Here is a 16,308-nt window from a genome sequence, read left to right as displayed (position 1 = left end):
GAAGAACCTGGAAAGGCCATCTGCATTGGCATGGGCAGTCCCAGGTCTGTGTTCCACTATAAAGTCCATTCCCTGTAGGGAGATGGACCACCTCAACAGTTTAGGATTTTCACCTTTCATTTGCATCAGCCATTTGAGAGGTCTGTGGTCAGTTTGAACTAGGAAGTGAGTCCCAAAGAGGTATGGTCTCAGCTTCTTCAGGGACCAAACCACAGCAAAGGCCTCCCTCTCAATGGCACTCCAACGCTGCTCCCTGGGGAGTAACCTCCTGCTAATGAAAGCAACAGGCTGGTCAAGGCCATCATCATTTGTTTGGGACAAAACTGCCCCTATCCCATGTTCAGAGGCATCAGTCTGCACAATGAACTGCTTAGAATAATCTGGAGCTTTTAGAACTGGTGCTGAGCACATTGCCTGTTTCAGGGTGTCAAAGGCCTGTTGGCATTCCACAGTCCAGTTCACTTTCTTGGGCATTTTCTTGGAGGTGAGTTCAGTGAGGGCTGTCACAATGGATCCATATCCCTTCACAAACCTCCTGTAATACCCAGTCAAGCCAAGGAATGCCCTGACTTGAGTCTGGGTTTTTGGAGCTACCCAGTCCAGAATAGTCTGGATCTTGGGTTGGAGTGGCTGAACTTGGCCTCCACCTACAAGGTGGCCCAAGTAAACCACAGTTCCCTGCCCTATCTGGCATTTGGATGCCTTGATAGAGAGGCCTGCAGATTGCAGAGCCTTCAAAACCTTCTTCAGGTGGAGCTAAAGACAGCAATATCATCAAGATAAGCTGTGCTAAAGGACTCCAAGCCAGCAAGGACTTGATTCACCAACCTTTGGAAGGTGGCAGGGGCATTCTTTAAACCAAAGGGCATAACAGTAAACTGATAATGCCCATCAGGTGTGGAGAATGCTGTCTTTTCTTTTGCTCCAGGTGCCATTTTTATTTGCCAGTACCCTGCTGTCAAGTCAAAGGTACTTAGAAATTTGGCAGCACCTAATTTATCAATGAGCTCATCAGCTCTTGGAATTGGATGGGCATCTGTCTTGGTGACAGAATTGAGCCCTCTGTAGTCCACACAAAACCTCATCTCTTTCTTTCCATCTTTGGTGTGAGGTTTGGGGACTAAGACCACTGGGCTAGCCCAGGGGCTGTCAGAGCGCTCAATTACTCCCAATTCCAGCATCTTGTGGACTTCCACCTTGATGCTTTCCTTAACATGGTCAGACTGTCTAAAGATTTTGTTTTTGACAGGCATGCTGTCTCCTGTGTCCACATCATGGGTACACAGGTGTGTCTGACCAGGGGTTAAGGAGAAGAGTTCAGGAAACTGTTGTAGGACTCTCCTACAATCAGCTTGCTGTTGGCCAGAGAGGGTGTCCGAGTAGATCACTCCATCTACTGTGCCATCTTTTGGGTCTGATGACAGAAGATCAGGGAGAGGTTCACTCTCTGCCTCCTGATCCTCATCTGTTACCATCAACAGATTCACATCAGCCCTGTCATGGAAGAGCTTAAGGCGGTTCACATGGATCACCCTCTTGGGGCTCCTGCTTGTGCCCAGGTCCACCAGGTAGGTGACCTGACTCTTCCTTTCTAGTACTGGGTAAGGGCCACTCCATTTGTCCTGGAGTGCCCTGGGAGCCACAGGCTCCAGAACCCAGACTTTCTGCCCTGGTTGGAACTCAACCAGTGCAGCCTTTTGGTCATACCAAAACTTCTGGAGCTGTTGGCTGGCCTCAAGGTTTTTGGTTGCCTTTTCCATGTACTCTGCCATTCTAGAGCGAAGGCCAAGTACATAGTCCACTATGTCCTGTTTAGGCTCATGGAGAGGTCTCTCCCAGCCTTCTTTAACAAGGGCAAGTGGTCCCCTTACAGGATGACCAAACAGAAGTTCAAAGGGTGAGAATCCTACTCCCTTCTGTGGCACCTCTCTGTAAGCGAAAAGCAGACATGGCAAGAGGACATCCCATCTCCTTTTGAGTTTTTCTGGGAGCCCCATGATCATGCCTTTTAATGTCTTGTTGAATCTCTCAACCAAGCCATTAGTTTGTGGATGGTATGGTGTAGTGAATTTATAAGTCACTCCACACTCATTCCACATGTGCTTTAGGTATGCTGACATGAAGTTGGTACCTCGGTCAGACACCACCTCCTTAGGGAAACCCACTCTGGTAAAGATACCAATGAGGGCCTTGGCTACTGCAGGGGCAGTAGTTGACCTAAGGGGAATAGCTTCAGGATACCTGGTAGCATGATCCACTACTACCAGGATATACATATTTCCTGAGGCTGTGGGAGGTTCCAGTGGACCAACTATGTCCACACCCACTCTTTCAAAGGGAACCCCCACCACTGGAAGTGGAATGAGGGGGGCCTTTGGATGCCCACCTGTCTTACCACTGGCTTGACAGGTGGGGCAGGAGAGGCAAAACTCCTTAACCATGTTGGACATATTGGGCCAGTAGAAGTGGTTGACTAACCTCTCCCACGTCTTGGTTTGTCCCAAATGTCCAGCAAGGGGAATGTCATGGGCCAATGTTAGGATGAACTTCCTGAACAGCTGAGGCACTACCACTCTCCTAGTGGCACCAGGTTTGGGGTCTCTGGCCTCAGTGTACAGGAGTCCATCTTCCCAATAGACCCTATGCGTTCCACTTTTCTTGCCTTTGGACTCTTCAGCAGCTTGCTGCCTAAGGCCTTCAAGAGAGGGACAGGTTTCTTGTCCCTTACACAGCTCCTCCCTTGAGGGTCCCCCTGGGCCTAAGAGCTCAACCTGATAAGGTTCAAGCTCCAAAGGCTCAGTTCCCTCAGAGGGCAGAACTTCTTCCTGAGAAGAGAGGTTCCCTTTCTTTTGCTGTGTTGCAGTTGGTTTCCCAACTGACTTTCCTGTTCTCTTGGTAGGCTGGGCCATTCTTCCAGACTCCAGCTCTACTTGTTCACCCTGTGCCTTGCACTGTGCTCTTGTTTTCACACACACCAGTTCAGGGATACCCAGCATTGCTGCATGGGTTTTTAGTTCTACCTCAGCCCATGCTGAGGACTCCAGGTCATTTCCAAGCAGACAGTCCACTGGGATATTTGAGGAGACCACCACCTGTTTCAGGCCATTGACCCCTCCCCATTCTAAAGTAACCATTGCCATGGGATGTACTTTTCTCTGATTGTCAGCATTGGTGACTGTGTAAGTTTTTCCAGTCAGGTATTGGCCAGGGGAAACCAGTTTCTCTGTCACCATGGTGACACTGGCACCTGTATCCCTCAGGCCCTCTATTCTAGTCCCATTAATTAAGAGTTGCTGTCTGTATTTTTGCATGTTAGGCGGCCAGACAGCTAGTGTGGCTAAATCCACCCCACCCTCAGAAACTAGAGTAGCTTCAGTGTGGACCCTGATTTGCTCTGGGCACACTGTTGATCCCACTTGGAGACTAGCCATACCAGTGTTACCTGGATGGGAGTTTGGAGTGGAACCTTTCTTGGGACAGGCCTTGTCTCCAGTTTGGTGTCCATGCTGTTTACAGCTATGACACCAGGCCTTTTTAGGATCCAAGTTTTTACCCTTGTACCCATTGTTTTGTGAAGAGGCTCTGGGCCCACCCTCCTGTGCAGGTTTTTGGGGGCCTGTAGAAGACTCTTTACTATTTTTAGTTTTGGTTGTCTCATCACCCTTCCCCTGGGGAGTCTTTGTGACCCCTTTCTTTTGGTCACCCCCTGTTGAAGTCTTGGACACCCTTGTCTTGACCCAATGGTCCGCCTTCTTTCCCAATTCTTGGGGAGAAATTGGTCCTAGGTCTACCAGATGCTGATGCAGTTTATCATTGAAACAATTACTTAACAGGTGTTCTTTCACAAATAAATTGTACAGCCCATCATAATTACACCACTGCCTTGAATCCAACCATCTAGTGTTTTCACTGAGTAGTCAACAAAGTCAACCCAGGTCTGGCTCGAGGATTTTTGAGCCCCCCTGAACCTAATCCTGTACTCCTCAGTGGAGAATCCAAAGCCCTCAATCAGGGTACCCTTCATGAGGTCATAACATTCTGCATCTTTTCCAGAGAGTGTGAGGAGTCTATCCCTACACTTTCCAGTGAACATTTCCCAAAGGAGAGCACCCCAGTGAGATCTGTTCACTTTTCTGGTTACACAAGCCCTCTCAAAAGCTGTGAACCATTTGGTGATGTCATCACCATCTTCATATTTTGTCACAATCCCTTTGGGGATTTTTAACATGTCAGGAGAATCTCTGACCCTATTTATATTGCTGCCACCATTGATGGGTCCTAGGCCCATCTCTTGTCTTTCCCTTTCTATGGCTAGGAGCTGTCTCTCTAAAGCCAATCTTTTGGCCATCCTGGCTAACAGGAGGTCATCTTCACTGAGAGCATCCTCAGTGATTTCAGAAATGTGGGACCCTCCTGTGAGGGACTCACTATTTCTGACTAACACAGTTGGAGACAGGACTTGAGGGGTCCTGTTCTCCCTATTTAGGACTGGAGGAGGGACATTGGCCTCCAAGTCACTAATTTCTTCCTCTGTGAGGTCATCATCAGAGGGGTTGGCTTTTTCAAACTCTGCCAACAGCTCCTGGAGCTGAATTTTGGTAGGTCTGGAGCCAATGGTTATTTTCTTTATATTACAGAGAGACCTTAGCTCCCTCATCTTAAGATGGAGGTAAGGTGTGGTGTCGAGTTCCGCCACCTGCATCTCTGTATCAGACATTATTCTGCTAAGAGTTGGAATACTTTTTTAAGAATCTAAAACTGTTTCTAGAATCTAATTCAAACTTTTAACAAACTTTTAAACTCTAAAAAGACAATGCTAAACAGGGACTTAACACACAAGGCCCTAGCAGGACTTTTAAGAATTTAGAAAACTTTCAAATTGCAAAAATGAATTTCTAATGACAATTTTGGAATTTGTCGTGTGATCAGGTATTGGCTGAGTAGTCCAGCAAATGCAAAGTCTTGTACCCCACCGCTGATCCACCAATGTAGGAAGTTGGTTCTGTATGTGCTATTTCAAAGTAAGGAATAGCATGCACAGAGTCCAAGGGTTCCCCTTAGAGGTAAGATAGTGGCAAAAAGAGATAATACTAATGCTCTATTTTGTGGTAGTGTGGTCGAGCAGTAGGCTTATCCAAGGAGTAGTGTTAAGCATTTGTTGTACATACACATAGACAATAAATGAGGTACACACACTCAGAGACAAATCCAGCCAATAGGTTTTTATATAGAAAAATATCTTTTCTTAGTTTATTATAAGAACCACAGGTTCAAATTCTACATGTAATATCTCATTCGAAAGGTATTGCAGGTAAGTACTTTAGGAACTTCAAATCATCAAAATTGCATGTATACTTTTCAAGTTATTGACGAATAGCTGTTTTAAAAGTGGACACTTAGTGCAATTTTCACAGTTCCTAGGGGAGGTAAGTATTTGTTAGGTTAACCAGGTAAGTAAGACACTTACAGGGCTTAGTTCTTGGTCCAAGGTAGCCCACCGTTGGGGGTTCAGAGCAACCCCAAAGTCACCACACCAGCAGCTCAGGGCCGGTCAGGTGCAGAGTTCAAAGTGGTGCCCAAAACGCATAGGCTAGAATGGAGAGAAGGGGGTGCCCCGGTTCCGGTCTGCTTGCAGGTAAGTACCCGCGTCTTCGGAGGGCAGACCAGGGGGGTTTTGAAGGGCACCGGGGGGGACACAAGCCCACACAGAAATTTCACCCTCAGCGGCGCGGGGGCGGCCGGGTGCAGTGTAGAAACAAGCGTCGGGTTCGCAATGTTAGTCTATGAGAGATCTCGGGATCTCTTCAGCGCTGCAGGCAGGCAAGGGGGGGGATTCCTCGGGGAAACCTCCACTTGGGCAAGGGAGAGGGACTCCTGGGGGTCACTTCTCCAGTGAAAGTCCGGTCCTTCAGGTCCTGGGGGCTGCGGGTGCAGGGTCTCTCCCAGGCGTCGGGACTTTAGGTTCAAAGAGTCGCGGGAAGCCTCGGGATTCCCTCTGCAGGCGGCGCTGTGGGGGCTCAGGGGGGACAGGTTTTGGTACTCACAGTATCAGAGTAGTCCTGGGGTCCCGCCTGAGGTGTCGGATCTCCACCAGCCGAGTCGGGGTCGCCGGGTGCAGTGTTGCAAGTCTCACGCTTCTTGCGGGGAGCTTGCAGGGTTCTTTAAAGCTGCTGGAAACAGAGTCGCAGCCTTTCTTGGAGCAGGTCCGCTGTCCTCGGGAGTTTCTTGTCTTTTCGAAGCAGGGGCAGTCCTCAGAGGATGTCGAGGTCGCTGGTCCCTTTGGAAGGCGTCGCTGGAGCAGGATCTTTGGAAGGCAGGAGACAGGCCGGTGAGTTTCTGGAGCCAAGGCAGTTGTCGTCTTCTGGTCTTCCGCTGCAGGGGTTTTCAGCTGGGCAGTCCTTCTTCTTGTAGTTGCAGGAATCTAATTTTCTAGGGTTCAGGGTAGCCCTTAAATACTAAATTTAAGGGCGTGTTTAGGTCTGGGGGGTTAGTAGCCAATGGCTACTAGCCCTGAGGGTGGGTACACCCTCTTTGTGCCTCCTCCCAAGGGGAGGGGGTCACAATCCTAACCCTATTGGGGGAATCCTCCATCTGCAAGATGGAGGATTTCTAAAAGTTAGAGTCACTTCAGCTCAGGACACCTTAGGGGCTGTCCTGACTGGCAAGTGACTCCTCCTTGTTTTTCTCATTATTTTCTCCGGCCTTGCCGCCAAAAGTGGGGCCTGGCCGGAGGGGGCGGGCAACTCCACTAGCTGGAGTGTCCTGCTGGGTTGGCACAAAGGAGGTGAGCCTTTGAGGCTCACCGCCAGGTGTGACAATTCCTGCCTGGGGGAGGTGTTAGCATCTCCACCCAGTGCAGGCTTTGTTACTGGCCTCAGAGTGACAAAGGCACTCTCCCCATGGGGCCAGCAACATGTCTCGGTTTGTGGCAGGCTGCTAGAACTAGTCAGCCTACACAGATAGTCGGTTAAGTTTCAGGGGGCACCTCTAAGGTGCCCTCTGGGGTGTATTTTACAATAAAATGTACACTGGCATCAGTGTGCATTTATTGTGCTGAGAAGTTTGATACCAAACTTCCCAGTTTTCAGTGTAGCCATTATGGTGCTGTGGAGTTCGTGTTTGACAAACTCCCAGACCATATACTCTTATGGCTACCCTGCACTTACAATGTCTAAGGTTTTGTTTAGACACTGTAGGGGTACCATGCTCATGCACTGGTACCCTCACCTATGGTATAGGGCACCCTGCCTTAGGGCTGTAAGGCCTGCTAGAGGGGTGTCTTACCTATACTGCATAGGCAGTGAGAGGCTGGCATGGCACCCTGAGGGGAGTGCCATGTCGACTTACTCGTTTTGTCCTCACTAGCACACACAAGCTGGCAAGCAGAGTGTCTGTGCTTAGTGAGAGGTCTCCAGGGTGGCATAAGACATGCTGCAGCCCTTAGAGACCTTCCTTGGCATCAGGGCCCTTGGTACTAGAAGTACCAGTTACAAGGGACTTATCTGGGTGCCAGGGTCTGCCAATTGTGGATACAAAAGTACAGGTTAGGGAAAGAACACTGGTGCTGGGGCCTGGTTAGCAGGCCTCAGCACACTTTCAATTGTAAACATAGCATCAGCAAAGGCAAAAAGTCAGGGGGCAACCATGCCAAGGAGGCATTTCCTTACAGCTGTAAAAAGCCCTCTCCGCTGTACTGTGTATAACTAAACGTTTCTAGCCTTGTCACACATTTCACTCCTTAACGCAGATAGTTGTCAATTCGTAAGAACTTCCAAATACACGTGAAAGGACTATAAAAAGGATATGAGAAAGCAATCAAGTGAATCAATGAAATCTCAACCCATTTGTAAAGGAGCATGCGTGGTGCATTACAACAGCATTATCAATCTCTCAATATCGAGGCACAAGAATATAGAACAAATTCAATGAGCCTACCTCCAAGTGTTTCAGCATCTGCAGTTTCCTTCTTTGGAGCTCTACTTTTAGAAGACGCAGAGTCTGATGTGGGCTTTTTGTCGCCAGACTTCCGCTGGTGTGAACCACGTTTTGCTTTTAGCTTTAACATCAGAGAAGCTGAGAGGACAGTCTGGGTACCTATGTTCCAGCGTTTCACCTTCCTTCGTCTTGACTCAGCTAATCCCCTTTTTAGTTTTCTCTTGATTTCTAGGGCCTTTCGAGCATACCTTATCGCCCTCATAGACTCAGTAGCAAGGTCTTCTGGTGTCTTTGTTCTTTCTGTTTGCATCTCAGTCTCCTTTGTAATTTTTTTCTGCTTCCGTAATTCTGCCAGTTTATTCTGATAATACTTATACTCCTTACTCTTTTCAGCAAACAAAAACCTAAAAATAGAAAGACCTCAGTCAATATCAGTCTTACATTAACAGACCACTTTGAATAGGACCTGACCTTCAAAATCTGGAAACGTCAAACTACACGTACAATAGGTTTCAAACATTAACAACATGTTTTAAATACAAAAAGTGACACTTTCCAAAAACTGATAAGGGGAAATGTTCTCTGTAGGAAGTTGGCTCTGTATGTGTTATTTCAAAGTGAGAAATAGCATGCACAGAGTCCAAGGGTTCCCCTTAGAGGTAAGATAGTGGCAAATCACTCATATAGCCTAAGTCCTTTTGTGAAAAGGACCCAAACCTGGCGGCTGGCCAATCAGGCACCCTCTAGAACACACTCCAGAGAAGCTCCTTCCCTCAGATTTTCTAGCACAAGAGTAAAAACCATGACCTGAGAGGAAATGCGAGCCTCTAAGGGGAGGAGGGTGGGTTGCATGTGAATTTATGAAAGATACCAATACTGGATAACTGTAGTTACAGGTAAGTAACTTGTTTTCTTATCCAGTATTGGATCTTTCATGAATTCACATGCTTGAACCCGAGTAGCCAGCAGTACTCTTCATCAACGTCAAGCCCACAAAGGATGGTGGGTGCGAGCATAGAAATCCTCTAAAACATATTACTAAATAACAAGGTTATAAATCTTGTATTATGAGCATAAAACCAATATACATATAAATATATATATAATGAAAATGTCACTTACCCAGTGTACATCTGTTCGTGGCATCAGTCGCAGTAGATTCGCATGTTCTGCAATAGCTCGCCATCTGGTGTTGGGCCGGAGTGTTACAAGTTGTTTTTCTTCGAAGAAGTCTTTCGAGTCACGGGACCGAGTGACTCCTCCTTTTGTCTCCATTGCGCATGGGCGTCGACTCCATCTTCGATTGTTTTTCCCCGCAGAGGGTGAGGTAGGAGTTGAATTGTAGTAATAGTGCCCATGCAATGGAGTGACTAAGTATGCACTTATTTAAGGTTGAGATGATACATATATAAATAATTGAAGGTAACTTCCAAACTGCTACAGGCTCCCGGGGAGGCGGGTGGGCACATGCGAATCTACTGCGACTGATGCCACGAACAGATGTACACTGGGTAAGTGACATTTTCAGTTCGATGGCATCTGTCGCTGTAGATACGCATGTTCTGCAATAGACTAGTAAGCAGTTATTTCCCCAAAAGCGGTGGATCAGCCTGTAGGAGTGGAAGTAGTCTGAAATAATGTCCTTAATACAGCTTGACCTACTGTGGCTTGTTGTGCGGATAACACGTCTACACAGTAGTGCTTGGTGAATGTGTGAGGCGTAGACCATGTGGCTGCCTTACATATTTCTTGCATTGGGATGTTTCCTAGAAAGGCCATGGTAGCACCTTTCTTTCTGATTGAGTGTGCCCTTGGTGTAATGGGCAGCTGTCGTTTAGCTTTAAGGTAGCAGATTTGGATGCATTTAACTATCCATCTGGCGATACCTTGTTTTGAAATTGGGTTTCCTGCATGAGGTTTTTGAAATGCAATAAAGAGCTGTTTAGTCTTTCTGATGTTCTTTGTTCTGTCAATGTAATACATTAATGCTCTTTTGACATCTAATGTATGTAGTGCCCTTTCAGCTACAGTATCTGGCTGTGGAAAGAACACCGGAAGTTCCACTGTTTGATTTAGATGGAACGGTGAAATAACCTTTGGCAAAAATTTAGGATTGGTCCTTAGGACGACCTTATTTTTGTGTAGTTGTATAAAAGGTTCCTGTATAGTAAACGCCTGAATCTCGCTTACTCTTCTCAGGGAAGTAATGGCGATGAGAAATGCCACCTTCCAGGTTAGGAACTGTATGTTGCAGGAGTGCATGGGTTCAAAAGGTGGACCCATAAGTCTAGTTAGGACAACATTTAGGTTCCATGAAGGAACAGGTAGTGTTCTTGGTGGTATAATTCTCCTAAGGCCCTCCATGAATGCTTTAATGACTGGTATTTTATATAGGGAAGTTGAATAGGTAGTCTGCAGGTATGCAGATATTGCTGCAAGGTGAATCTTAATGGAAGAGAAAGCTAGGTTAGATTTTTGTAAGTGAAGCAAGTAACCCACTACATGTTCTGGAGTTGTGTGTAATGGTTGTATTTGATTAATATGGCAGTAGCAAACAAACCTCTTCCATTTACTTGCATAGCAGTGCCTGGTGGATGGCCTTCTTGCTTGTTTTATGACTTCCATACATTCTTGGGTAAGTTGTAAGTGCCCGAATTCTAGGATTTCAGGAGCCAGATTGCTAGATTCAGCGATGCTGGATCTGGGTGTCTGATATTTTGGTTGTGCTGTGTCAACAGATCTGGCCTGTTGGGCAATTTGATGCAGGGTACCACTGATAGGTCTAGCAGCGTTGTGTACCAGGGTTGCCTTGCCCAAGTTGGTGCTATCAATATGAGTTTGAGTTTGTTTTGACTGAGTTTGTTTACCAGGTAAGGAAGGAGAGGGAGAGGAGGAAAAGCGTAAGCAAATATCCCTGACCAGTTCATCCATAGGGCATTGCCTTGGGATTGTTTGTGTGGGTATCTGGATGCGAAGTTTTGGCATTTTGCGTTCTCCCTTGTCGCAAACAAGTCTATCTGAGGTGTTCCCCAGAGTTTGAAATAAGTGTTCAGTATTTGGGGGTGAATTTCCCATTCGTGGACCTGTTGGTGATTTCGAGAGAGATTGTCTGCGAGTTGATTTTGTATCCCTGGTATAAACTGTGCAATTAGGCGAATCTGGTTGTGAATTGCCCAATGCCAAATTTTTTGTGCTAACAGGCTTAACTGCGTGGAGTGCGTCCCTCCCTGCTTGTTTAGATAATACATTGTTGTCATGTTGTCTGTTTTGACGAGAATGTATTTGTGAACTATTATTGGTTGGAAAGCTTTTAGTGCTTGAAAAACTGCAAGAAGTTCTAGGTGATTGATATGCAGTTTTGTTTGATGTACGTTCCATTGTCCTTGTATGCTGTGTTGATCGAGGTGTGCTCCCCACCCTGTCATGGAAGCATCTGTTGTTATTACGTATTGTGGCACTGGGTCTTGGAAAGGCCGCCCCTTGTTTAAATTTATGTTGTTCCACCACAGAAGCGAGAGGTAAGTTTGGCGGTCTATTAACACCAGATCTAGAAGGTGACCCTGTGCTTGAGACCACTGTGATGCTAGGCATTGTTGTAAGGGCCTCATGTGCAGTCTTGCGTTTGGGACAATGGCTATGCATGATGACATCATGCCTAGGAGTTGTAATACCATCTTTGCTTGTATCTTTTGTGTTGGATACATGCGTTGTATGATGGTGTTGAAATTTTGAATTCTTTGTGGACTTGGAGTGGCTACTCCTTTTGATGTGTCTATTATGGCTCCCAGGTATTGTTGTACCTTGCGTGGCAGAATTTTGGATTTTGTGAAATTGACGGTGAACCCTAGTTTGAAGAGGGTTTGTATGATCTGATTTGTGTGATTTGAGCACTCTATTAACGAATGGGCCTTGATTAGCCAGTCGTCTAGATATGGGAACACATGTATTTGCTGCCTTCTGATGTGTGCAGCGACTACCGCTAGACATTTGGTAAAGACCCTTGGTGCGGTTGTTAATCCGAAAGGCAGTACCTTGAATTGGTAATGTATTCCTTTGAATACAAACCTTAGGTATTTCCTGTGCGATGGGTGTATTGGTATATGGAAATAAGCATCCTTGAGGTCTAAAGTTGCCATGTAGTCGTGCAGCTTTAGCAATGGCAATACTTCTTGTAGTGTGACCATGTGGAAGTGGTCTGATTTGACGAAAGTGTTGACTACTCTGAGGTCTAGGATTGGTCTTAGTGTTTTGTCCTTCTTTGGTATCAGAAAGTACAGTGAGTAAACTCCTGTGTTTATTTGTGTGTTTGGCACTAATTCGATTGCATTCTTTTGCAATAGTGCCTGCACTTCTATCTCTAGGAGATTGGAATGGTGTGTTGTTAAATTTTGTGCTTTTGGTGGTATGTTTGGAGGGAACTGTAGAAATTCTATGCAGTAACCATGTTGGATAATTGCTAGAACCCAAGTGTCTGTAGTGATTTTCTCCCATGCTCTGTAATAATGGCCTATTCGTCCCCCCACTGGTGTTGTGTGGAGGGGGTGAGTGACATGTGAGTCACTGTTTAGTAGTAGGGGTTTTGGGGCTTTGGAATCTTCCTCTATTTCTAGGGAATTGCCCTCCTCTATATTGTCCCCGAAAACCTCCTCTATACTGTCCTTGGTAACTGGACGGTGTGGCTTGTGAGGTGCTGGCTTGTGTGCTTTGACCCCGAAACCCCCCTCGAAAGGGCGTTTTACGGAATGAGCTGTAATTCCCTCTGCTCTGCGGGGAGTAGAGTGCGCCCATGGCTTTGGCAGTGTCCGTATCTTTTTTGAGTTTCTCAATCGCTGTGTCCACTTCTGGACCGAACAGTTCTTTTTCCTTAAAAGGCATATTGAGAACTGCTTGTTGAATCTCTGGTTTAAATCCAGACGTTCGGAGCCATGCATGCCTTCTGATAGTTACAGATGTATGAATTGTCCGTGCAGCTGTATCTGCAGCGTCCATGGAGGAGCGGATCTGGTTGTTGGAGATGGCCTGTCCCTCCTCAACCACTTGTTTTGCCCTATTTTGGAAGTCTTTGGGCAGATGTTCAATGAGATGTTGCATCTCGTCCCAGTGGGCTCTGTCATAGCGCGCAAGTAGTGCCTGGGAGTTCGCGATGCGCCACTGGTTTGCAGCTTGTGCTGCGACTCTCTTACCAGCTGCATCAAACTTGCGGCTTTCTTTATCTGGGGGTGGTGCATCTCCAGATGTGTGAGAGTTGGCCCTTTTCCTAGCTGCTCCTACAACAACAGAGTCTGGTGGCAGCTGTGTTGTGATGAAAGCCGGGTCCGTAGGAGGCGGCTTATACTTTTTTTCCACCCTTGGTGTGATTGCCCTACTTTTGACCGGGTCCTTAAATATGTCTTTTGCGTGCCGGAGCATACCAGGGAGCATAGGCAGGCTTTGGTAGGAGCTGTGGGTGGAGGAGAGTGTGTTGAACAAGAAATCATCCTCGACCTGTTCTGAGTGGAGGCTTACGTTGTGAAATTGTGCTGCTCTAGCCACCACCTGAGAGTACGCGGTGCTGTCTTCTGGTGGAGATGGTTTTGTAGGGTATGCCTCTGGGCTGTTATCTGACACTGGGGCGTCGTATAGGTCCCATGCGTCCTGGTCTTGGTCACCCTGGCTCATGGTGGTGTGAGCTGGGGAGTGTGATGGCGTTTGTGCTGGTGAAACGTTAATCACGGGCGGAGGAGAGGGTGGTGGTGTAACTCTTTTCACCACTTTTGGTTGTGGTGCTTGTTCCGTCTGGAACTCCAACCTTCTCTTTCTCCTAATGGGGGGAAGGGTGCTTATTTTTCCTGTCCCCTGCTGAATGAAGATACGCTTTTGCGTATGGTCCGCATCAGTTGCTTGTAGCTCTTCCTCAAACCTATGCTTCTGCATTTGGGAGGTTAGCGAGTGCTCTTCTGTATAAGAGCCTGAAGCTGGGTCGTTTGCAGTTTGTTTCGGCATGGAAACTTTGTCTGCGTGTTTTTTCGGCTCCGAGGTGACTTTTTTTCTTTTCGGGGCCGAAACCTCTCGGCGTCGATCTGGTTCGGTGCCGCTGTCTCGGCGTCGAGCCGTGTCCACACCGGCATCTCGGTGTCGAGGCTTGTCTCCAGCACTTTCTCGGTCCCGAGAAGGCTGCGTGCCGGTGTCTCGACCGGAGTCGGACGATCTCGGCACCGTTTGGGCCTTTTTCGGTGCCGACGGTCGGTCACCGATTTTATGGGTTGAGCCATGGCCTGGTGGCAGTGGCGTCCCCTGGGCCTTGTAAATGTTTCTTTGTGTGGTTTTCGACGTCTTACTCACGGTTTGTGTATCGTCGAATCCTTCGGAGTCTGAGTCTTGGATCGAGAAGGTACCTTCCTCTTCCTGTTCCTCGAACTCCCGTCGGGCTGTCGGTGCGGACGCCATTTGAAGTCTTCTGGCTCGACGGTCTCGGAGTGTTTTTCGGGACCGGAACGCACGACAGGCCTCGCAGGTGTCTTCGCTGTGCTCAGGTGACAGGCACAGGTTGCAGACCAAGTGTTGGTCTGTGTAGGGGTATTTATTGTGGCATTTGGGGCAGAAACGGAAAGGGGTCCGTTCCATCGGCGTTCCTCAGCACGCGGTCGGGCCGACCAGGCCCCGACGGAGGATCGAAAAACTACCCCGAAGGGCACCGGAGCTCTTCGATCTTCGATGCGGTGTTGAATGTAAGTACGCCGATCCCGAACGCAACAATACCGACGAAAATCTTCCGAAATTAACTATTTTTTCTGTTCCGAAACTCGGAGCGACAGGAACACGTCCGAACCCGATGGCGGAAAAAAAACAATCGAAGATGGAGTCGACGCCCATGCGCAATGGAGACAAAAGGAGGAGTCACTCGGTCCCGTGACTCGAAAGACTTCTTCGAAGAAAAACAACTTGTAACACTCCGGCCCAACACCAGATGGCGAGCTATTGCAGAACATGCGTATCTACAGCGACAGATGCCATCGAACATATACATATATAAAAAGTAAGTCAACCATATTGCATAGCAACTATAGAGTATTGCATATAGAATTGTCTACATAATAAAGGAAAGAGCTCACCTTAGCGAAAGAGATGACTTAAGACAGCCTGTCCAACTAGAGAGTCAGTTCTTTGTGACAACTCCAAACACTAGTGCTGCGTAAAGGAGTGTGTAGTCTTCCACGTCGCAGCCGGACATATTTTATCCAGAGCAATGCCCTGGAAACAGAGCAGCCAATGTGGAGACTGCTCTTGTGGAGTGCGCTCTCGGGCGCTTAGTCAACGGTTTTCCTGCTTTCGTGTGGCAAAACTGAATTGTAGATGCAATCCACCGGGCTATGGTGGCCTTAGTGACCCCTGCCCCTTGCCGTCCATGAGCATAAGATACCAACAGCTGATCTGTCTTCCTTATCTGCTTGGTACTTTGGAGTTAAAATTTGAGGCATCTCTTGATGTCCAAGGAATGCAGAGTCTTTTCTGCGATTGTAGGCGGATTTGGGAAAAAGGTTCGTAGTATTACAGGCTCATTCAGGTGAAATGATGATGGCACTTTAGGAATGTACCTGAGGTTAGTCCTGAGCAGGACAAAGTCATCCAAAAAAAATCAGAAAAGGTTCCTTAGAAGTAAAGGCCTGTATATCGCTGACTCTCCTGGTGTAAGAGCAAGCAGAGTTGCCACTTTCCATGTGATGTACTTGAGCTCAGCTCTGTGAATGGGTTCGAACAGAGATTTCATTAGCTGGGACAGGACTACATTCAGATGCCACTCTGGCAGAGGTGGACGCACCGGAGGGAACGTGCGGAAGAGGCCTTTCATGATCTGTTTAATAATCCTGGATGAGCCGAGTAAAGGCATATCAGCAGAGCATTTATAGGAGGCTATAGCTGCCAAATGGATCTTAACTGATGCATGGCATAAACCAGCCTTTGAGAGGGTGAGAAGATACAAGAGAGTTTGTTCCGGCTTAATCTGTAAATGGTGGAACTTGTTCTGAGAGCACCAGACACAAAATCTCTTCCATTTGACCTTGTAAGTCTTATTTGTACTCTCCGCTCGTGCCCTAAATAAAATCCGTCTGCATTCTTGGTCAATGTTCATACCCTGGAACTCTCAGAACTCAGGAGCCAAGCTTGCAATTGCACAGATGTAGGATCCAGATGAATAATTTGACCCTGAGTCTTCGTGAGAAGGTCGTGGTTGCAGGAAAGGTGCATGGGATTGGCAAAGGACAGGAGTTCCGTGTACTAATACTGCCTGGGCCACCACCTGGGCACTATGAGTAAGATCCTGCAGCCCTCCAACTTCATCTTCCTCGGGGGGGGGGGGAGGGCAGGGGTGTGTGTGTGTGTGTGTGTGTGTGT

At 47.4% G+C, this 16,308-nt stretch overlaps 1 protein-coding gene across 1 annotated transcript in view; it reads right to left on the bottom strand.

Moving 5' to 3' along the window:
* Positions 1-16,308, bottom strand: part of LOC138267038 (uncharacterized) — a 252,245-nt gene that overhangs the window by 39,535 nt on the left and 196,402 nt on the right. Inside the window, exon 23 of the mRNA XM_069215886.1 lies at positions 7,936-8,339. Within this exon, the coding sequence (XP_069071987.1) occupies positions 7,936-8,339 (404 nt within the window). The remainder of the gene's footprint in view (positions 1-7,935; positions 8,340-16,308) is intronic.

The sequence above is a fragment of the Pleurodeles waltl genome, chromosome 12, assembly GCF_031143425.1.
Source record: "Pleurodeles waltl isolate 20211129_DDA chromosome 12, aPleWal1.hap1.20221129, whole genome shotgun sequence".
NCBI lineage: Eukaryota > Metazoa > Chordata > Amphibia > Caudata > Salamandridae > Pleurodeles > Pleurodeles waltl.
This window is presented reverse-complemented; position numbering and strand designations above follow the sequence as displayed.